Source organism: Lepus europaeus, chromosome 5, assembly GCF_033115175.1.
Source record: "Lepus europaeus isolate LE1 chromosome 5, mLepTim1.pri, whole genome shotgun sequence".
Lineage (NCBI taxonomy): Eukaryota > Metazoa > Chordata > Mammalia > Lagomorpha > Leporidae > Lepus > Lepus europaeus.
Genome location: NC_084831.1, coordinates 44,424,932 through 44,446,110, shown reverse-complemented (window position 1 = coordinate 44,446,110; position 21,179 = coordinate 44,424,932). Strand labels below are relative to the sequence as shown.

General features: G+C 44.1%; 1 protein-coding gene across 1 annotated transcript in view; it reads right to left on the bottom strand.

The window, feature by feature from the left end:
- The window catches only part of SCP2 (sterol carrier protein 2), a 96,022-nt gene that overhangs the window by 61,276 nt on the left and 13,567 nt on the right, over positions 1-21,179 (bottom strand). The window contains exons 6-9 of the mRNA XM_062191352.1: positions 15,685-15,811; positions 7,016-7,079; positions 3,309-3,395; positions 1,348-1,498 (exon numbers count right to left, since the gene is read on the bottom strand). Of these exons, the coding sequence (XP_062047336.1) occupies positions 1,348-1,498; positions 3,309-3,395; positions 7,016-7,079; positions 15,685-15,811 (429 nt within the window). The remainder of the gene's footprint in view (positions 1-1,347; positions 1,499-3,308; positions 3,396-7,015; positions 7,080-15,684; positions 15,812-21,179) is intronic.

Below are 21,179 nucleotides of genomic sequence, written 5' to 3'. Positions count from 1 at the left end.
AGAGAGAAAGAGAGAGTTTTTTTTTTTTTTTTTTTTTCAGCTGGTTCACTCCCCAAATGCCAGCCAACAGCTAGGGCTGGGCTAGGCCAGAGCCAGGAGCCAGGAACCCCATCCAAGTCTACCACATGGATGGCAGGGACCCAAGCACTTGGGCCATCATCTGCTGCCTCCCAGAATACATGAGCAGGAAGCCGAGTTGGAAATGGAGTAGCCAGAACTCAAACTGGCACACCAACAGGAGATGCAAATATCCCAAGTGGCACTTAACTCTCACACCACAATGCACCACCCATACTTTCACCATTTTGCATTCAGTCTTCAATCAGGATTTTTGAAGGCTAAGGGAAAGAAAGTGCTCTGAAAATATCCTTATTTTTCCGTTAACTCCGAACGTTGGAGTTTTGCACAAAGTCAACTCAAAAACAAACAGCAGGGACAGCACTGTGGCACAGTGGGTAAAGCTATCACCTGCAACGCTGGCATCCCATGTGGGTGCTAGTTCATGTCCCAGCTGTTCCACTTCTAATACAGCTCCCCATTAATGGCTTGGGCCCCTTCCACCCATATGGGAGACCCAAATAAAGTTCCTGGCTCCTGGTTTTGGCCTGGCCATTGCAGCTATCTGGGAAGTGAATGGGAAATATCTTTCTATACATTTCTGTCTCTGACTCTCCCTCTCTTTCAAATAAATAAATCCTTAAAAAATTTAAATATTGAGTCTAGTTAGTTAAAGGTTATCATATTCCTGGCTCCATCATAAGATGTACCTGTTCTCATCAGTAGTTTTCCCTTAACAGATTCTTAAGAATGGGTTATAGTTTTTAAATTTCTAAATCAATTATTTGCAAGTAAATGAGTTCTGCAGCTGATCACAACATAACATCACCTTGAATTTAAATAGCAATCCTTCAATTTTATTAATTAAACAAAATCCTAGTAAGAAATATTTAGCCTACTGATTAAGATACCAATGACCCACACTGGAGTGCCTGGGTTCAAGTCCCAGCTCTACTTCCTATTCCCATTCCAGCTTCCTGCCAATGCAGACCCTGGGAGGCAGCAGGGAGGGCTCCAGTCACTGGGCTCCCGCCACCCATGTGGGCGACCTGGACTGTGTTCCTGGCTCCCAGCCTAGGTCTCAGCCCAGTGACTGCCACTGTAGACCTTTGGGGAGTGAACCAGTGGATGGGAACTCCTTTGTATTCTCTCTCTCTCTCTCCCTCTCCCTCTCCCTCTCTCTCTCCCCCTCCCTCTCTGTGTGTGTGCGCACACACATGCATGTCTGCCTCACTATCTCTTTGCTTTCAAATAAGTTTTCCAAGTAATAATGAAAAAACTCAGACGTACCATTTTAATAATGCTCTTTTCTTCAAATGAGCTTGGAAAATCAGTCACCATCTCTTGTGCCAAAATTTCCACAGCTTTGGACTCCAAGCCATACTTCTTCACAAATTCTTCACTAGCCAAAATTGCTGCTGCAGCGCCATCTGAAGTGGGACTACCAAGAAGGAAAGATAATGATTCCCACATTGTGTTACTTGACTCTTAGGACTTCAGACTAGAGGTTCTTTGTCTATGGGAAGAAAGGCCCAGCATGCTTGCTACCAATTGACTGCTTGCTTTCTGCTATCTACAACTGAAAATTATAGATGCAGGGCAGGCATTTGGCATACTGAGATACCACGCTGGATGCCCACAAACGTCATCAGGATGCCTGGCTTGAGTCCTGGCTCCACTGCTTCCAATTCAGCCTGCTATGAATGTGCAGCCTGGGAGGCAGCAGATGATGGCTCAAATACTTGGGTCCCTTCTGTCCTTGTGGGAGACCAAGATTGAGTTCTGGGATCCTGGCTTCAAACTGGCCTAGCCCTGCCTATTGTGGACACTCGGGGAATGAACCAAGGGATGGAAGATCTCTCACTGTCTGTCTCTTTTTTTTAGACAGGCAGAGTGGACAGTGAGAGAGAGAGAGAGAGAGACAGACAGAAAGGTCTTTCTTTACCATTGGTTCACTCTCCAATGGCCGCTGTGGCCGGCGCACTGCACTGATCCGAAGCCAGGAGCCAGGTGCTTCTCCTGGTCTCCCATGGGGTGCAGGGCCCAAGGACTTGGGCCATCCTCCACTGCACTTCTGGCCACAGCAGAGAGTTGGCCTGGAAGAGGGGCAACCAGGACAGAATCCAGCGCCCTGACTGGGACTAGAAGCCAGGGTGCCGGCGCCGCAGGCGGAGGATTAGCCTACTGAGCCACGGAGCCAGCCGTCTGTCTCTCTTGATACATGTTTTTCAAATAAAAGTGGGGGGGGGGGTTAATTGCATATACTTCCCATTTGCATTTGCATTCTGAACTCTAGCAAGAATTGAAATGTTGTCAGTCACTGCTTTTCTCTAAGGAACTTACCTAAATAGCTCTTAGTGTGAAGAGTCCTGCATTTGCTCCACAAGTCGCATAAGGCACCTTCTGGTAACTCTCTAAGAAGTGAGTCCCAGAGGTCATCCCTACATTGGCACATATGACTCTAACCTAGGCCCAATGTGCTCTGACTTTGTTATCTCCCAGATCAGTCAGTCTTGAAACAGGGGAAGGACAGGACAGGGGATACCAGAAACTCCATGGTTTAGTTTAAAATTCTTGAGATCTCCTCAAAATAGAGCTTTCTCTTAGATCAAATTGTGAAGGACGGTGGCAACACAAGAATTCTTCTGGGAGTTCAGCCGGACCCTCAGAGTACAACAAATCAGTGCTGGCCAGACTTGTTCACCGGCAGCCAGGCCAGCATCTCAAGGGCACATCCAGGTCTTCACCGGAGCAGGAGCCCCCAGAACTGAATCTTTTTAAGACAGATATTGTCAAGCTATTTGTAAGATGAACTATTAACATCATTAGAGATATTATTTCTTCCTCATTTTACTTTTACTCTTAGCTACTGTAACAAAGTACAATTCCCTGTGTCAGACATGTACAGCAGAGAAAATAAAATGCTCGAGGAAAAAAAAACCTTTGGACTCCACTGTTCTCCTAAGTCACATTTAGTAAGTAAATACAATTAAAACAACCAAAAGTAAGTAAAGTCAAATAAGGAAGTGAAACATACCACTTTCCTAGCAAGACACAACAGTGCAAGACAACAACCTGCATCCAGGCAGCAGGAAGTAAGGACACTCCACGGAAGTGACCCAGTGTGGGGACCACCCCAGCAGGAGCTCTGTAAAGCTACACTCAGAAACAGAGTCTAGTGTTTCACCACAGAGGGGAGGCCCAGGGGGGAGCAGTGACTTCTCTCAAATGGAAAAGTATGTTTTTCTTACCAGCATTGTAAGACAGTCAAAAAATCAAAAATTGGTCTAGATGACATCACTTCATCTAAACTGTATTCCTTTTGGAACTGGGAATACCTAAAACAGAAAGTTACAGAATGTGAGGCAGCAATTGTAACTTTTGTTGAAGATGTCCTGGTGCAGTTAGAGAGAAAATTATATGTAAATATTCTTTACACAACCCAAAGAGCTTCAATCTTTAAAAAAAAGATAAGTCATTTAAATTAAGTTAAAAAATCCTAACTCAGGGTAGACATTTGGCCTAGCAGCTAGGATACTCTCACCCCACATCAAAGTACCTGGGTTCAATTCCTGGCACCAGTTCCCAATTCCAGCATCTAACCAATGCAGACCCCAGGAGGCTGTGGTGACAGCTCAAGTAATGGAGTTACTATCAGCCACGTGGGAGACCTGGATTGTGTTTCTAGTTCCTGGCTTTGGTCCTGGGCCAGCCCTAGCTCTTATAGGCATTTAAGGAGTGAACCAGTGGATGGGAGCTCTCTCTCTCTCAAACAATAAATAAATAATTTTTAAAAAACACATGCCCCTTATCACTGAAAAGAAGAAATTTATTTGGCTTCAAAACTGCTCTGGCAAAAAAGCAGCAGGGAGAGACATCATGAGAGTTTACACAAGCAAACTTCAACTCGTGAGGAAATTAATAAGCAATTCATATTTTTAGAGGACAAAACTTACGTAACTTAGAGCTACATATCAGTATCCACGTCTTCCCTTCTGAAGTTAACTGTGATCACTGACAACTTTCAAAAAGCACCTTATTGGGGCCACATTCTGGCTAGGCTCCAGGGATATAGACACAGTTTCTACCTTTAAGGAACTTGGTAGAATTCCTTGGCAAAGAAATATACAACTCTAATACGAATAGTACCATAAATTATCAATGCTATGATAGAAATATTACACAGCATGCTATGGGAGCACACAAGACGTACATCAAATCCAGATACCAGAAGGGGCTTTCTCTATGAGGTTAAGAAGCCACTTAGGACACCTGCATCTCACACTGGAGTGCCTGGGTTGCAGTCCTAGCTCTGCTTCCAATTCCAGCTTCCCTGTTACCCACTGTGGGAGACCCAGATAGAGTTCCCGGCTCCTGGCTTCACCTGGCCCAGCCCTAGATGTTGCAGGCATTTGGGAAGTGAATCAGTGGATGGAAGAGCTTTCTCTCTCTGCCCATCACTTTCTGTCTCCATGTCTTTCAAATAAAATAAAACATTTTTGGAAAAAAAAAAAAACATAAGTCTGGCATTGTGGTACAGCAGGTAAAACCACCATCTGCAATGCTGTTATCTTATATGGACACCAGTTCCAGACCCAGCTGCTCTACTTTTGATCCAGCTCCCTGCTAATGCACTTGAGAAAGCAACAGAAGATAGTCCAAATGCAGGGGCCCCTGCACACACATAGGAGACCTGACTCCTGGCTTTGGCATGGCCGAGCCCTGGCCATTGCATCCATTTGAAGAATGAACCAGCAAATGGAAGATCTGTCTCTCTCTCTTTGTAACTCTGCCTTTCAAATAAATCTGAAAAGAAAGAAAATATAATCCTTAAAAAAAATCTATGTTAAAGGGTCCCTAGAGGATTAAGTGCAAATGCACATAAAAATGCCTGAGAGACATGGACTTGGAATTTAATAAAACTAGCCACTATTATGTCATTGCCGGGTTCCAGTTATGTGGCATCAACTCAATACCCAATGGATGAATTTTATTCAGCAACCATTAAGTACAGCTGAGAGCTAGGTATTAAACTAAGCACTAGGGATTCAAATATTATTCATCTATAATGCATTTAATGTCACTTTACTTCAGATTTTTTATTAAAAAAAAAAAAAAAACTGAGGCCCAAAGAAAAGAAGGCAGCTGGGGCTGGTGCTGTGGTGCAGTAGGTTAATCATCTGCTTACAAACGCTGGCATCCCATATGGGCACCTGTTCTACTCCCAGCTACTCTCTTCTGATCCAGCTCTCTGCTATGGCCTGGGAGAGCAGTAGAAGATGGCCCAAGTGCTTGGGCCTCTGCACTCGTGTGGGAGACCCAGAAGAATCTCCTGGCTCCTGGCTTCAGATCAGCTCAGCTCTGGCCATTGCAGCCATTTGGGAAGTGAACCAGTGGATGGAAGACCTCTCTCTCAGTCTCTCCCTCTCACTGTCTATAACTCTACCTTTTAAATAAATAAATAAAAATATTAAAAAAGAAAGAAAAGAAAAGAAGGCAGCTACACCAGGTAAGAAAGCGGAAACCAATTTTAGTTTTTCCTTTGAGAAACACAGACAGACAGAGCTTCCACCCACTGGTACACTCTCCAAATGCCCACAACAGCTAAGGCCAGGCCAGTCCTAAGTTGGAAGTCAGGAACTAGTATGTGGTGGCAGGAACCCAAGTCTGGGCACCATCCACCTGCTGCTTCCCAGGATGTATGCATCAGCAGAAGCTGGAATACAGAGCAGAGCCAAGACTTGATCCCAGGTACTCCAACATGGGATACAAGTGTTGCAAATGGCATCTTAACCATTACACCAAATGCCTACCCACAGCTTATTTTTTTAGAATATAAATAACCATGTTGTTCTTTTTTTTTTTTTAATTATTTATTTATTTGAATGGCAGAGTTACAGAGAGGCAGAGGCAGAGAGAAAGAGGTCTTCCACACACTGATTCACTCCCCAGATGGCTGCAATGGCCGGAGCTGTGCCAATCCAAAGCCAGGATCCAGGAATCTCTTCTGGGTCTCCCACACAAGTGCAAGTGCCCAAGGACCTGGGCCATCTTCCACTGCTTTCCCAGGCCATAGCAGAGAGCTGGATTGGAAGTGGAGCGGCCAGGACTTGAACTGGCACCCATATGGGATGCTGGCACTGCAGGCGGTGGCCTTACTTGCTACACCACAGTGCCAGCCCCAATAACCATGTTGCTCTCTAAGAGTTACAGCTAATGACACTAAAGTAATTAAAATGCATCCCAGTTACTAATATGCATTTTAAAAAAGTTTTAATTGATCACAACAAAATTAGAGAAGTTTTGAAAAATGATTTAAAATGGTGGCTGTAGTTCCAACTAAAATTATCACATTAGGGGGCTGGCATTGTGGTATAGCAGATAAACCTGGCACCTGAAATGCCAACATCTCATGTGGGCACTGGTTAATGTTCCAGCTGCTCCACTTCTGATTCAGCTCTCTGTTAATGGTCTAGAAAAAGCAGTGAAAAATAACTCTAGTGGTTGGGCCCCTGCTACCCACATGGGAGACCTGGAAGAGGTTCCTGGCTTCAGTCTGGCCCTGGTCGTTTCAGTCATCTGGGGAGTGAACCAGTGGATGGAAGATCTCTCAATCTGACTCTTCTTCTAACTCTTTCAAATAAATAAAATCTTTTTTTAAAAATTATCACAATAAATTTCTATCATTACAGGTATAAAGCATGATCAATCATATCTTTTAATACCATTCATTTATACTCTTTTTAAAGTCATTACGCCTAAATGATATTCTAAATATAAACAGGCCAAAATCTAGAACTGAAAGTAGTCAAAAGTTTACTTTTGATTTTTATAAGAAGAGTTTTTTAAGAAAAAATAACTATCTTCAAGGCCTTGCACTTTATTTTCAAGTATAAATATGCATATTACATGGTGAGATAACCAGATTTTTATTATCTTATATCTCTGAAATACTTACGGGTTATTAACTGAATGCTTATGATTTTTCCACCCAATTTTTGCAAAGTGTTCAATTTTCGTTCCTGTAGAGAAAGAAAACATCTCTTAGTGGGTTAATGTTCTGTTTCTTATTAATAAATGTTGCAATGGTACTCAGTATTCTGCTAAATACTTCCATATTTTCCCAAGCATAGATATCAGCATTGAAGACTTCCACATTGATTTTGTAGTTAAATCCTGGTATATTTAATGAATTGAATCAACTAATGCACACAGAAGATTAAAAAAAAAAATAGTCCCACTGGACCACTGTGGTACAGTGGGTTAAGCCACTGCTTGGGATGCTCAGAGTGCCTGGGTTAGAGTCCTGCCTCCACTTAACCATTCTGCATCCTGCTAATGCACCTGAGAGGCAGCAGATGATGGCCCAAGTACTTGGGTTCTTGCCGCCCATGTGGGAGACCTGGGTGAAGTTCCTGGCTTTGGCCTGACTCAGCTCCAGCTGTTGTGAGCATTTGGGAGGTAAACCAGCTGATGGAAGATCTCTCTTTTCTGTCATTCTGCCTTTATAATTCTATTTTGAAAGAATAAGAGGGAGGGAGGGTGGGAGATGGGGGAGAGAGTGAGAGAGAGAGAGAGAGAGAAAGATCTTTCGTTCACTGGTTCACTCCCCAGAGATTGCCCCAGTGGCCAGTGTTGAGACAGGCCAAAGCAAGGAGCCAGGAGCTTCTTCAGGGTCTCTCACGTGGGCGGTAGGGGCCCAGAGACTTGGGCCATCATCCACTGCTTTCCCAGGCCACTAGCAGGGAGCTGGATAGGAAGTGGAGCAGCTGGAACTTGAACCAGCACCCATATAGGATTCTGGCATTGCAAGCAGTGGCTTTACCTGCTATGACACAATGCTGGTCCCAATAAATCTTTTTTTAAAAAATAGTTCAAATTGGTCTAGTCTACTTAGTATAATTAGGGTCTAATTCCAAACACCAGAAAATATAGTCTGGAATCACAATGTTGTTGCTGTTGTTCTAATTTGTTTGCAAGACACAAATAGAGAGAGAGCTCCCATACACTGGTTCACTCCTCAAATGCTCACAACAGCTAGGGCTGGGCCAGGACTTCTATGTGAGTGGCAGGGACCCAAGTACTCGAGCCATCATCTGCTGCTTCCCACGGCATGCGTTAGCAGGAAGCTGGACTAGGAAAAAAGCCTACTGAATCCATCATTCAAATTTGGGACGCAGGCATCCCAAGTGGCATCTTAATTGCGAGGCCAAAATGCCCAGCCCACAGTGTAAGATTTAAGGCAAGAGAGTGCTGGCAGCCATTCTTCTATGAGTCTGCTGATCACTCCCCTCCCCAGCACCTCTGGACAGCATGGAGTTTATAACTCATCACCCAGGACTGATCAATACCTCAGTGATTCCCCTTCCTTATGATACATTTGGCAGAAAAATTGTATCCTGACAACAAATATGTATGCTTTTCCAATCCCCTAACAGAAAATGGAAAAATATAATAGTGTCAAGAAAGCAGAAACAAATACACTAAATAGTACACTAAAAAAAATTTTTTTTTTACTACTTCTAAGAGAACAGAATAGAATGGGCTTCGAATCCTCATCTGGAGGTAGAAAGGCCAAGAGAGGAAAACACACACTGATGGGCGCTCGTCACGTCACATTAATGGAAGACAGACCACAGTCACATACAAAGCTCCCATTTCTGTTTCATTTGTATCTTCACTGCCAAGAAGAATGACCTTCACAGCAGAAACATTCTACATGTAAGAGCAAATCTTACCCCGCTTCCAATCAAAGACAAGGTAGATTTCATCCTGGTGATCATAGTATTAGGAGAAGGTCAATATGAGTTCAGTAAGAACAAAACAAACTGCTACGTTTGGTGACTGCATGGACAGTCAGATCAAAGGATACTCCCTACCTGGATACAAGCAAGACAATTAACTCGATTTTTCAGGAAATTTTTTTGGACACACTAAGAAAATACTGTAGCATCAGTTTTGTTTTTTCATTTTTATGTTTGTATTACTAAAAATATAAGGGTTCTCCTGTCAAATAAGTTCAGAGTTTTTATTGTAATACATTTAGAGTCTTCACTTGCTTGTGCGTTGTGACTGCTCAAAAGGAGATTACAGTAAGCTGCCCACTTATCTGACTCACGTCGAAGAGCATCCTGTGAGCAGACTGTCCCACTTACTGGGAAACAACAGGCATTGATTAATGTATCGCCCTGGAGAAAAGTCTCCAGCACTAACCCCTAGCTTCAGCCGCACCCTGGTTAATACTGCTACCAAAACTGGATTAGAAAATTAAAAGCACTTGCACGAAACCTGAAGCTAGAGGGATTAGTATAATGTAGGATCCAAACAGATTTCAACACAGTGTATCAAGGAGTTGGATCAGAATATAAATGAAATGCCTCGTTCTGTTTTTGAACCTCCAAGCCAACCTGGAATAAGGAGCACAACTATGAAAACGACTTTAAGAATCTGTGGAATACAAGCTGAACAAGATTGAACAACTTAGTGTGAGTACAAGAAAAGTTTTACATGTGCTCATGATACAGCAATAATCAGATGATGAGTCTTAAGTCCAAAGAAAACTACAGAAAAAAAGACTAAGCACAGGGTCAGGCTGGCTTTGACATCTGAAGGCTATAACGTCAAAGAGGCTGGTTCTGTGTCAGAAGGCAGAAACAGGATCATGGTTGTAAACTTTATGAGAAGACATTGGAGTTCAACACAAAAAGCAACACTGTTAAACAGTCAGAATCACCCCAACACTGGGATTGGCAGCCTCGGTTATAGTACAAATGCTTTATTGTCTTTACTAGAAGATGTATAAGGAATTCGTGCATGAAATTAGTATTAAGCAGGATCCAATTTATCTAAAATATTCTGCCAGTCATTTGTTACTTTTTTTAAAAAGATTTATTTATTTATTTGAAAGGCAGAGTTACAGAGAGACAGAGAGAGGTAGAGACAGAGAGAGAAGTCTTCCATCTGCTAGTTCACTGCCCAGATAGCCGCAATGGCTGGAGTTGTGCTGATCCAAAGCCAGGTGCCAGGAGCCTCCTCCAGGTCTCCAACAGGTGCAGGTGCCCAAGGACTTGGGCCATCTTCTACTGCTTTCCCATGCCATACCAGGGAGCTGCATCAGAAGTGGAGCAGCCGGGACTTGAACCGGTGCCCATATGGGATGCTGGCACTGCAGGTGGTGGCTTTAGCTGGCTAAGCCACAGCATGGGCCCTGTCCTATGTTTCTTTTTCTTTTTTCTTTTTTTTTTTTTTTTTTGACAGGCAGAGTGGACAGTGAGAGAGAGAGAGAGACAGAGAGAAAGGTCTTCCTTTTTCTGTCCATTCACCTCTCAATGGCCGCTGCGGGCGGGGCGCTGCGGCCGGCACACTGATCAGAAGCCAGGAGCCAGGTGCTTCTCCTGGTCTCCCATGCGGGTGCAGGGCCCAAGTCCTTGGGCCATCCTCCACTGCACTCCTGGGCCACAGCAGAGAGCTGGACTAGAAGAGGAGCAACAGGGACAGAATCCAGCACCCCGACCAGGACTAGAACCCGGGGTGCCGGCGCCGCAGGCAGAGGATTAGCCTAGTGAGCCGCGGCGCTGGCCCTTCACATGTTTCTTAATCATGAGCACTGATGAAGCCCTGGCTGACTACTGATTCTAAATTGTCAATTAAAATTTTTTGGCTGTTCAAAGGATATGCTAGTATAATGGGATTTTAATCTCCCTGAATTAATTATGAAGCCATAAAATCTGATTTTTCAAATTACTTAAGCTACTACAAACTTTCTTACATATTTGTTTCTACGGCAATTCACAAACAACAATTTCAAATGAAAAATTCTGTGACACATTTAGAAATGTGTTGGATGGCCAGCATTGTGGTACAGCAGGTTAAGCCACAGCTTACAACGCTCGCATCCCATACCAGAGCACTGGTTAGCATTCCAGCTGCTCCACTTCCGATCAAGCTCCTTGCTAATGTGTCTGGGAAGGCAACAGAAGATGACCCAAGTACTTGGGCTCCTGCCACTTGTAGGAGACCAGAATGGAGTTTCCTGGCTTCTGGCTTGGCCCAGCCCAGGTCTGGCTGTTGGCGGCCATCTGGGGAGTAAAGCAGCAAATGGAAGATCACTTTCTCTCTGTGTCTCTCCATCTGCCTCTGTCACTCTGTTTTTCAAATATTCAAATCTTTTTTAAAAAATCTGTTAGATGAAGAGTAACAGTTCAACTAAAGTAGCATGGGCTGCATACGTGTGTCCCATATCAAAGTACCTGGGTTTGATACCCAGAGCTAGCTCCTCCCCTGACTCCAGGCACTGGGTGCGGGAGGTAACAGGTGATGGCTCCAGCAGCTGGGTTCATGCCACCACGTATAAGACCTCGACTGATTTCCCAGTTCCTGGTGTCTGCCTAAGGCCTACTCCCTGCCATTGCAGGCATCTGGGGTGTGAACCACAGATGGGAGCTCTTTCTGTCTGCCTATCTGTGTGTGTGTGTGAGTAAGAAATAAAGCAAAATAAAATAAGATTTATATTTTGAATTTTATATGAGAAAACTAAGTATTCTGAGTAATGTAAAATATAGAAGAGAGAAAATATAGAAGCTTTAATCATATCGGCAACAGGATTTCCAGGTAGCTGAGAACAATGGAAGCTACCTAAATCTATGTCTCTCCATATCCTCCAAAATAAAACAAAATAACAAGAAGGCCGGCGCCACAGCTCACTAGGCTAATCCTCCGCCTTGCGGCGCCGGCACACCGGGTTCTAGTCCCAGTCGGGGCGTCGGATTCTGTCCCGGTTGCCCCTCTTCCAGGCCAGCTCTCTGCTGTGGCCAGGGAGTGCAGTGGAGGATGGCCCAAGTGCTTGGGCCCTGCACCCCATGGGAGACCAGGAGAAGCGCCTGGCTCCTGCCATCGGATCAGCACGGTGCACCGGCCACAGCGCGCCTACCGCGGCGGCCATTGGAGGGTGAACCAACGGCAAAAAGGAAGACCTTTCTCTCTGTCTCTCTCTCTCTCTCACTGTCCACTCTGCCTGTCAAAAAATTAAAAAAAAAAAAAGAAAAAGAAAAAAGAAAACAACACTCTCTGCACAACTAGAAAACAGAAAATCAAAACTTAACAGTATCTGTAAGTTTTCAAAAAATAAAATACCAGGTCCAAGCCAACAATTAATTGCTCATGCTCTTGCTGTGAATCTTTAGAGAAACAAGGACAGCATGAAGAAAAACTGCAGAGAGCAGAGGGGTGCTACTGCCAGGCCTATAACTGCTCCAAAACTACCACCAGGAAGAAGAAGGCTCCCTCCTCAGGTACGACAATGCTGAGAAAACATTCCTGCAGATCAAAGCATGACTGCAGGGCAGGGTCTGAAGAGTACAGGAGATTCCAGGTGGCAATCTTTTAAAGGCATACACTGGGGCTGGAGTTCGGTGTAGCACTGGAGACAGCACTCGGGGACGCCTGCACCTGCCTCATCCCAGTCCCAGTTCTTCCATTTCTGATCCAGCTTTCCATTAATACACATCCTGAGCGAGAGCAGATGATGGCTCATGTACTTGAGTCCCCACCACTCACACGGGAACTGTGGATGGAGGTCCTAGGACCTGGCTTTAGCCCAGTCCTGGCTATTGAGGGCATTTAAGAGTGAACCAGGGGGCCAGCACTGTGGCGTAGCAGTTAAAGCCACCAGCTCCAGTGCCAGCGTTCCATATGGATACCTGTTCAAGTCCCAGCTGCTCCATTTCCAATCTGCTTCCTTGCTAATGTGCCTGCTAATGTGCTAATAAGCAGCAGAGATGGTCCAAGTGTTTGGGCCCCTGCACCCATGTGGGAGACCTGGAAGAAGCTCCTGGCTCCTGGCATCAGATCAGCACAGCTCCAGCCATTGTGGCCATTTGGGAAGTGAACCAGCAGATGGAAGACCTCCCTCTCTCTGCCTCTGCTTCTCTGTAAATCTGTCTTTCAAATAAATAAATAAATAAATAAGATTTATTTATAAAGAGTAAGCCAGAAGATGAGAGATATCTGTGTGTGTGTAAGTGTGTATATGTATCAAACTTGCTATCTCTGCCTTTTAATCCCATAAAGGCACCAGCTCATGTCCCAGCTGCTCCACTTCCGATCAAGCTCCCCGCTAATGAGCCTGGGAAAGCAGTGGAAGATGACCCAAGTCCTTGGCCTCTGCACCAACATGGGAGACATGAATGGAGTTCCCAATTCATGGCTTTGGTCTGGCCTAGCCAAGTCAGTTGAAGTAATGTGGAGAATGAACTAGCAGATGGAATCTGTCTGTCTCTCCCTTCCTCTCTCTAACTGTGCCTTTCAAATAAATAAATAAATCTTTAAAACACACACACACACACTCAACACTACAGGGGCTGGTGTTGTACAGCAGATTAAGCCACCACTTGTAACACCAGCATCCCGTATCACAGCACCAGTTGGAGTCTCAGCTGCCCCACTTCTGATCCAGCTCCTTGCTTATATGCCTGGGAAGGCTGCAGCAGATGGCCCAAGTCGTTAGGTTTCTGCAGCTACATGGGAGACGTGGATGGAGTTCTTGGCTCTTGGCTCCTAGGCCCTGCTGTTGCAACCATTTGCGGAATGAACCAGCAGATGGAAAATCTTTCTGTCTTTCCCCTCTCTGTCACTCTACCTTACAAATAAATAAAATAAATCTTAAAAAAAAACAAAACACTATAATGGAAGATGGCCCAAGCCCAAGGGCCCCTGCACCCACATGAGAGACCCAGAAGAAGATCCTGGCTCCTGGCTTTGGATGGGCTCAGCTCCGCCCATTGCTGCTGTTTGGGGAGTTAACCAGCAGATGGAGGACTTTTCTCTCTGTCTCTCCCTCTCACCGTCTATAACTCTACATCTCAAATAAATGTATATATTATATATATATATATATATATACACATATATATATATAACTTGTTAAACTACAGAAATAGTTTACTGCACAGAAGAAGCTACTCTAGAACAAGAATCCTCTCAAATCTACAAACAACATGTACACATCACAATGCAATGTAAGAAGTTTCTAATAAAACAAACTAGAAGTCCACTTGGAATCTACCAGGGATCATAATGCCCAGTGAACCTTGCCCAGACCCCACCCCATTTATATGTTCAATTAGGCACCAACTCCTATTCAATACAGGGGGCCGCTGAACTGGGGTGGGAGGTTCTCCTCACAGCACATGGGGCTGCCTGCATTCATCTCTGAAATGCACTCTCTCTCTTTAATAAATCCTGCTCCCCTTCTTGCACTTTATCCATGTCTCTGCTTTGAATTATTCTCATATGCAGAAACAAAAAAAGAAAATTCCCAAGATTAAAAACAGGCAGTGCTCCTCCATATGGCCCCACCACTGCTCCGTAAAGAATTCTTTCCTTCCTGATTACATCCTGGCCGTCAAACCTGGGGTACTTCCCTACAAAGAATAGGAATGCTGAACTTTCCGATGTGATTATCTTTCTTATTTCATGGTAAATGAGGCACTAGTTCAGAGTCACAAAACAGGAAAAAAAATCCTACTTGCACTATCCCAGGCTTTATATAACTAGCTAATAGGATAGGTCCATTGCTGGCCATCAGTTAAAGAACTGAGATGGACAAAACAAAAATCAGACATGAGACACCATGGAATGAAAGATGATGATGGAGGGCTGGCACTGTGGCACAGTGGGTTAAAGTCATAGCCAGCAGCACTGGCATCCCATATGAGCACCAATTCAAGTCCTGGCTGCTCTACTTCCAATCTAGCTCCCTGCTAATGTACCTGGGAAAGCAGTGGAAGATGGCCCAAGTGGGAGACCCAGAAGACACTCCTAGCTTCTGGCTTTGGCCTGGCTCAGCCCTGGTCGTAGAGCCCATTTGGGGAGTGAAACACATAGAAGACCTTTCTCTGTCTCTCCTTCTCTCTCTGTAACTCTGCCTTTCAAATAAATAAATATATCATTAAAAGATGGACTCGGGGCTGGCGCTGTGGCACAGTTGGTTAACACCTTGGCCTGAAGTGCCAGCATCCCATATGAGCACCGGTTCAAGACCTGGCTGCTCCAATTCCCATCCAACTCTCTGCTTTGGCCTGGGAAAGCAGTAGAAGATGGCCCAAGTCCTTGGGCCCCGGCAACCGCATGGGAGACCTGGAAGAAGCTCCTGGCTCCTGGCTTTGGATCGGCACAGCTTCAGCCATTGCGGCTATCTGGGGAGTGAACCAGTAGATGGAAGACCTCTCTCTCTCTCTCTTTCTGTCTCTCCTCTCTCTGTGTAACTCTTTCAAATTAATAAATAAATATTAAAAAAAAATATGGACTCTTGACGGATTCAAGCTTTCAATCTTATTACCACATTGAGAAACAATGAGCCTCCATTTATAGGCCACAATTAATGGTGACAAAACTGTTAATATTCCTATTTCAGTTTCCCACTATGAAGTATTTTAGGTACTTCCTCTATGGTGTCCTATATATAAATATTTCCCCTCCAGTGAAGTTCTACAAACTATTTCTTCTATTTAACTTAAAAGCCATTTTATGTCTCATATATCCTGACATCCTCCAGTTTCTTAGTAAATATCTGTTGCTTCTCATCCATGTAGATAGCCAGTCACGAGTTTGGAGTTCTTTTGAACGTACCATATTTTTCCATGTGTTCTTTTCCAGCAGACCCAAACATCTGAGGAGCAACTGGGTGGGCAGACAATCCATATTTGCTTATCAGGACATCAAGATGTTTATCCATGGGATTGGTTCGATCTGGAAACTAGGAAAGAGGAGAAAAAAACAAAATTTAATAAGTAGCTGATGGGGCTGGTGCTATGGCGCAGCCACTGCCTGCAGCACCAGCATCTCACAGGGGAGCTGGTTTGAGTCCCAGCTGCTCCATCTCCAATCCAGCTCCTTGCTAATGTGCCTGGGAAGGCAGCAAAAGATGGCCCAAGTCCCTGGGCCCCTGCACCCACATAGGAGACCCACAAGAAGCTCCTGGCTTCAGCTGGGCCTGGCCCCAGTTGTTTCAACCATTTGGAGAGTGAATCAGCAGATCGAAGAAAAGAGTGTGTTCTCTCTCTGTGTGTCTCTCCTTCTTTCTCTGTAACTCCAACTTTCAAATAAATAAATAAATAAATATTTCTAAAAATAATAAGAGGTTGCCATTGTGGCAGTATGGGTTAAACCACCACCTGCAACACCAGCATCCCATATAAGCACTGGTTCAAGTCTCGGCTGCTCCACTTCCGATCCAACTCCTTGCTAATGCACTTGTGAGAGTAGCAGAGGACAGCCCAAGTCCTTGGGCCCCTGCACCCGTGTAGGAGACCCAGATGAAGCTCCTAGCTCCTGGCTCCTGGCTCTGGCCTGGCCCAGCCCCAGATGTTGCGGCCATTTGAGGAGTGAACCAGCAGATGGAAGATCTCTCTGTCTCTCCTCCTCTCTCTCTGTAACTCTGCCTTTCAAATAAATCAGTCAACCTTATTTAAAAATCTGCAAACCTTTTCAAATACTTATGCATAAGTATATAGATAAAAGCCCAGCATCTGTCATTCTATACAGAATGTTTTGCCATTTGCCATAGGCAGGTTGGGCTGCTATGACAGAACAGACTGGGCTGGGCAGCTTAAACAACAAATAATTATGAGTATTTCTCACAATTCTGGAGACTGGGGAATCCAAGAGCAAGATGCTGGCACACCTGATTTCTGGGTAAGGCCTGCTTCCAAGTGTGCAGGCAGCCATTCATTGTGGCCTCACGTGACAGAGAACAGAGAAAAGACTTGAGCGCTCTTCTTCCACGGGAACTAGCCCCATAACGAGGGTCCCATCCCATGTCCTGATTTCCCCTCAAAGTCCCAGTCTCAAAACACCATCCCATTCGGCAGTAAGTTTTTAACACATGAATTTGTGAGGACATGGCATTTATCCACAGCACCCTAGGAAGTTAAAAACAGAACACCCTTGTTCTCTAAAGAGAGAAAGCAATTTCTGAGGCAAAAAATACACTGTTCTATACCATCTCTTCCGGTGTAAACCTAACTTCTCATTTTCTCCAGTGCTCATTTGTGATAGGACCGGGCCTACGATGACAGCCAACCATAGACTTTCATTCCTGAAATCCAAGAGCTGACTTAAAACCCTCTTGCTTGCTGATTTGACCACCGACTGAACCACAGGTTAAGATGGACCAAAAAACTTAGTGGTCAGGGACCATTCTGAACAGCAACATTCCATTCTGAAGAAAACATAAAATTAACCAAAATACATCAACTGGCAGGAAGTGCCAACATCCAGAACCATCACTTCACAGGACCAGCAGCCTCTTAAGTCCCTTTCTGGGCTACCCCAGGACCCTAAAGAAGAATATAACTGGCAAGCCACACAGGTGAATAACAGATATTGAAGCAGACAAATAAAAGAACAGATGGCATTAACTTGAATATATTTTATTAACCCATTATATCCAAAATATTATCATTTCAACATGTGATCAATATTTCTAAAAAGAGACACTTTACATTTTTAAAAGGAGACATTTTACATTCTTTTTTCACATCAAGCCTTCAAAATCTAGTATTTTATGGTTATGATACATCCTAACTTGAATGCTGTATTTTCATCAGAAATATTTGATCTGTGCTTTGTTTCCATAAAATCTTCAGTTGTAAAAGTATATTCACATGCCCAAGCTATTCCAAATGTACTTAAAAGTTTTCCAAAAAGTGGTAGTTTAACATAAATTAAAACTAAGTAAAATTGGGGCTAATGTTGTGGCATAGCAGGTAAAGCCACTGCCTGCAGTGCAGGCATCCCATATGGATGCTGGTTCAAGTCCCAGCTGCTCTACTTCTGATCCAGCTCTCTGCTGATGTGCCTGGGAAATCAGTGGAGGATGGTAAAAGTCCCTGAATCCCTTCACCCACTTGGGAGATCTGGAAGATGCTCCTGTCTCCTGGCTTTGGACTGGCCCTGCTCCGACTGTTGTGGCCATTTGGGGAGTGAACCAGTGGATGGAAGACTGATCTATCTCTCTCTCTCTCTCTCTCTCTCTCTCTCTCTCTCTCCACCTCTGCTTCTCGGTAACTATGCCTTTCAAATAAATAACGTCTTTTTTAAAAAATGAAGTAAAATTAAAAAATCATTTCCTCAGTTGTATTAACCATCTTTTTAAAAATATTTTTTTCATCTACTCGAAAGGCAGGGGGTGAGGGGGGGCTAACTGATCTCCCATCCACTGGTCCACTCCCCAAATGACCAGGCTAAAGCCAGGAGATCAGAACTCCATCCAAGTCCCCTATGTGGGTGGCAAGAGTCCAAACACTAAAGTCATCATATGTTGCCTCCAAGAATTCAATAGCAGAAAGCTGGATTGGAAGCAGAATAGCCAGGAATCAAACTGGCACTCCAATATGGGATGCAGGCATCCCAAGAAGCAGCTTAACCCACTGTGCCACAAAACCTGCCTCCTAAGCACATGGTAAAGAGCACAGCAGCTACTGTGCTAGTCACTACCTGCCATGTGTATGTGTTGTAAATAGCATACCCAATTTCAAGTATCATTTTTAGTTCAGTGAAATAATCCTCCCTTATGTAAGAAGAAATTATTGGGGCTTGAGCTGTGGCATACCAGGTAAAGCCACCATCTGCAGTACTGGCATCCCATATGGATGCCAGTTCGAGTCCCAGCTGCTCCACTTCTGATTCAACTCTCTGCTAATGCACTTGGGAAAGCAATGGAAGATACTTGGGCCCCTGCACCCATATAGGAGACCCAGAATAAGCTCCTGGCTCCTGGCTTCAGATTGGCACAGCCTGGCCATTGCAGCCATTTGAATAGTGAACCAACAGATGGAAGATATCTCTCTCTGCCTCTCTCTCTCTAACTCTGACATTCAGATAAATATTTTTTTAAAAAAAGAAGTTATTACCATTGTTTGCAGCATATACATAAAAAGGAAAAAGTTAGGCTACTTAATCTGAAGAGAAATACATAGAACAAATACAGAAAACAACACTGCAAGACTGGAAAGTCAGAGCCTCTACTATAGAGACCCACGTACATGTCAAAACAGAAACAGGAAAAAAAAAAACAGAAACAGCAAGCTGTCGTCTTTGTTATACTCACAGACTGTTCACAACTGTGTTTCTAAATTTTATTATTATTTTTTATTTGAAAGGCAGAGTTAGAGAGATAGAGACACAGAGATAGAGAAAATCTTCCATCCGCTGGTTCACTCCCAGATGGCCACAACAGCCCAGGCCAAAGCCAGAAGCTTCATCCAGGTCTCTCATGTGGGTGGAAGGGATACAAAATCTTACCCAAAAAATTCAGTTACAAATTAAGATAAGAAATGAATAGTGAAAAAAGAAAAAGGGAAAGCAAGAACAATAAAAGAGAAACTTAGATTTTTCCTTACGTGTGTATCTCCATCTCTCTGCCTCTCAAATAAATTGATTTGAAAAAAATATTTCTAAACCTACCCTTTGAATTTTATACATTTTTCTTTTCTATAAATTCTACTTGGGTTTTTATTTTTTTTTCATGCCTGTAATTTCCCTTTATGCATTTTCCAGTACCATAAAGAGATTTCCAGGCTGTTTTTTCTTCAATCACAGTCAGTGTGACTTAATCTGTGCTCAATAATCCAGGTGATGTGGTCTACAGAGATCACTTTTACTGTCTCCTCTTTCTTCTCATTTATGGTGCCTTGTTTCTTTAAAGCTTGGTAATCTTTGACTGCTTGCCCCTGAACTTTTTTTTTTTACAGGTAGAGTTATAGACAATGAGAGAGAGAGACAGAGAAAGGTCCTCCCTCCGTTGGTTCACTCCCCAAATGGCCACCACGGCCGATGCTGCGCCAATCCAAAGCCAGGAGCCAGGTGCTTCTTCCTGGTCTCCCACATGGGTACAGGGGCCCAAGCACCCAGGCCATCCTCCACTGCCCTCCCGGGCCACAGCAGAGAGACGGACCGGAATAAGAACAACTGGGACTAGAACCCAGTGCCTATATGGGATGCCAGCGCCGCAGGCGGAGGATTAACCAAGTGAGCCACGGTGCTGGCCCCTGAAAACTTTTTTTTTTTAAATGTATTTATTTGTTTGAAAATCAGAGCTATAGGGAGGGAGAGAAACAAGAACAAGAATCCACCAGATTCACAGGTGGCGGCTTTACCCACTAAGCCACAACGCTGGTCCCACGTCCATGAAGGGTCCTCCAGGACCAGAAGGAAGGTACTTTCCTCCACAGGAAAATTGCCCTGGGTCAAGGCCACTCTGGAACTGATTTAGACTTCACTCGAAGCAGAGGTTTCCCAGACCACCCAGGTAATGAAAACGTTGGCAGCACTCCTACTTCTACCTGAGGACCTGCCTGTGACTTACTGAATCTCAATAGAAATGTTTCTGGGATTTTTTTTTCCTTCTGCCTTCTCCCCTGTTCTGTTCAGTGCCATAGCAATTCTCCCTGTAATTTCATGGCACTGGGTAATTTTACTTGTGGTTCATTCCTGTGCAGGGAGTTTAGCCCCATGCAGTCCCAGATTAATGGGGACAGTAGGCACTAAACTGCTGACCCTTGGAGGGCCTGAGCTTTGACCATTTTCCCTTCATTCCAGGGAACCACCGACATTGCAACTCACAGCTCCCTGACCAGCAAGGGCTTCCAGGGCAAAACAAGCTTCCGTGCTTATGTTAATCCTCTGGCTAGCAATTACACTTCCTCTCTCCACCCCCCCCCCTTCCTCCCTCCCTCTCTAGTTCCTCGAGGGCTTCAGAATTTCTTATTTTCATATTCTATCCAAATATTTCTGTTATTATCAGTGGGAGAATTGGCTCTAAGAACTTGGCATTCCATTATCCAGAATCAGAAGTCTCACACTTTAACTCTCTTCAAATTAAATAGATAAATGAACCTCAAATTCACTCATCTGACTTCTTTGAACACTGGTTTCAACAATCAGTAAAATAAAAAATTTGAATTAAATTGTCTCTAAGATTCTTTATGGAGCTAAAATAGCAACATCTATGTGTACATACACAGTGTCCCCTTTGACTTCTGGATTACATCAGCTCATCCAATACCTCTGCTAAACCATGCTTTCTGTTGCTTATTAGCAGGCCCCATTCACCACGGACAGAT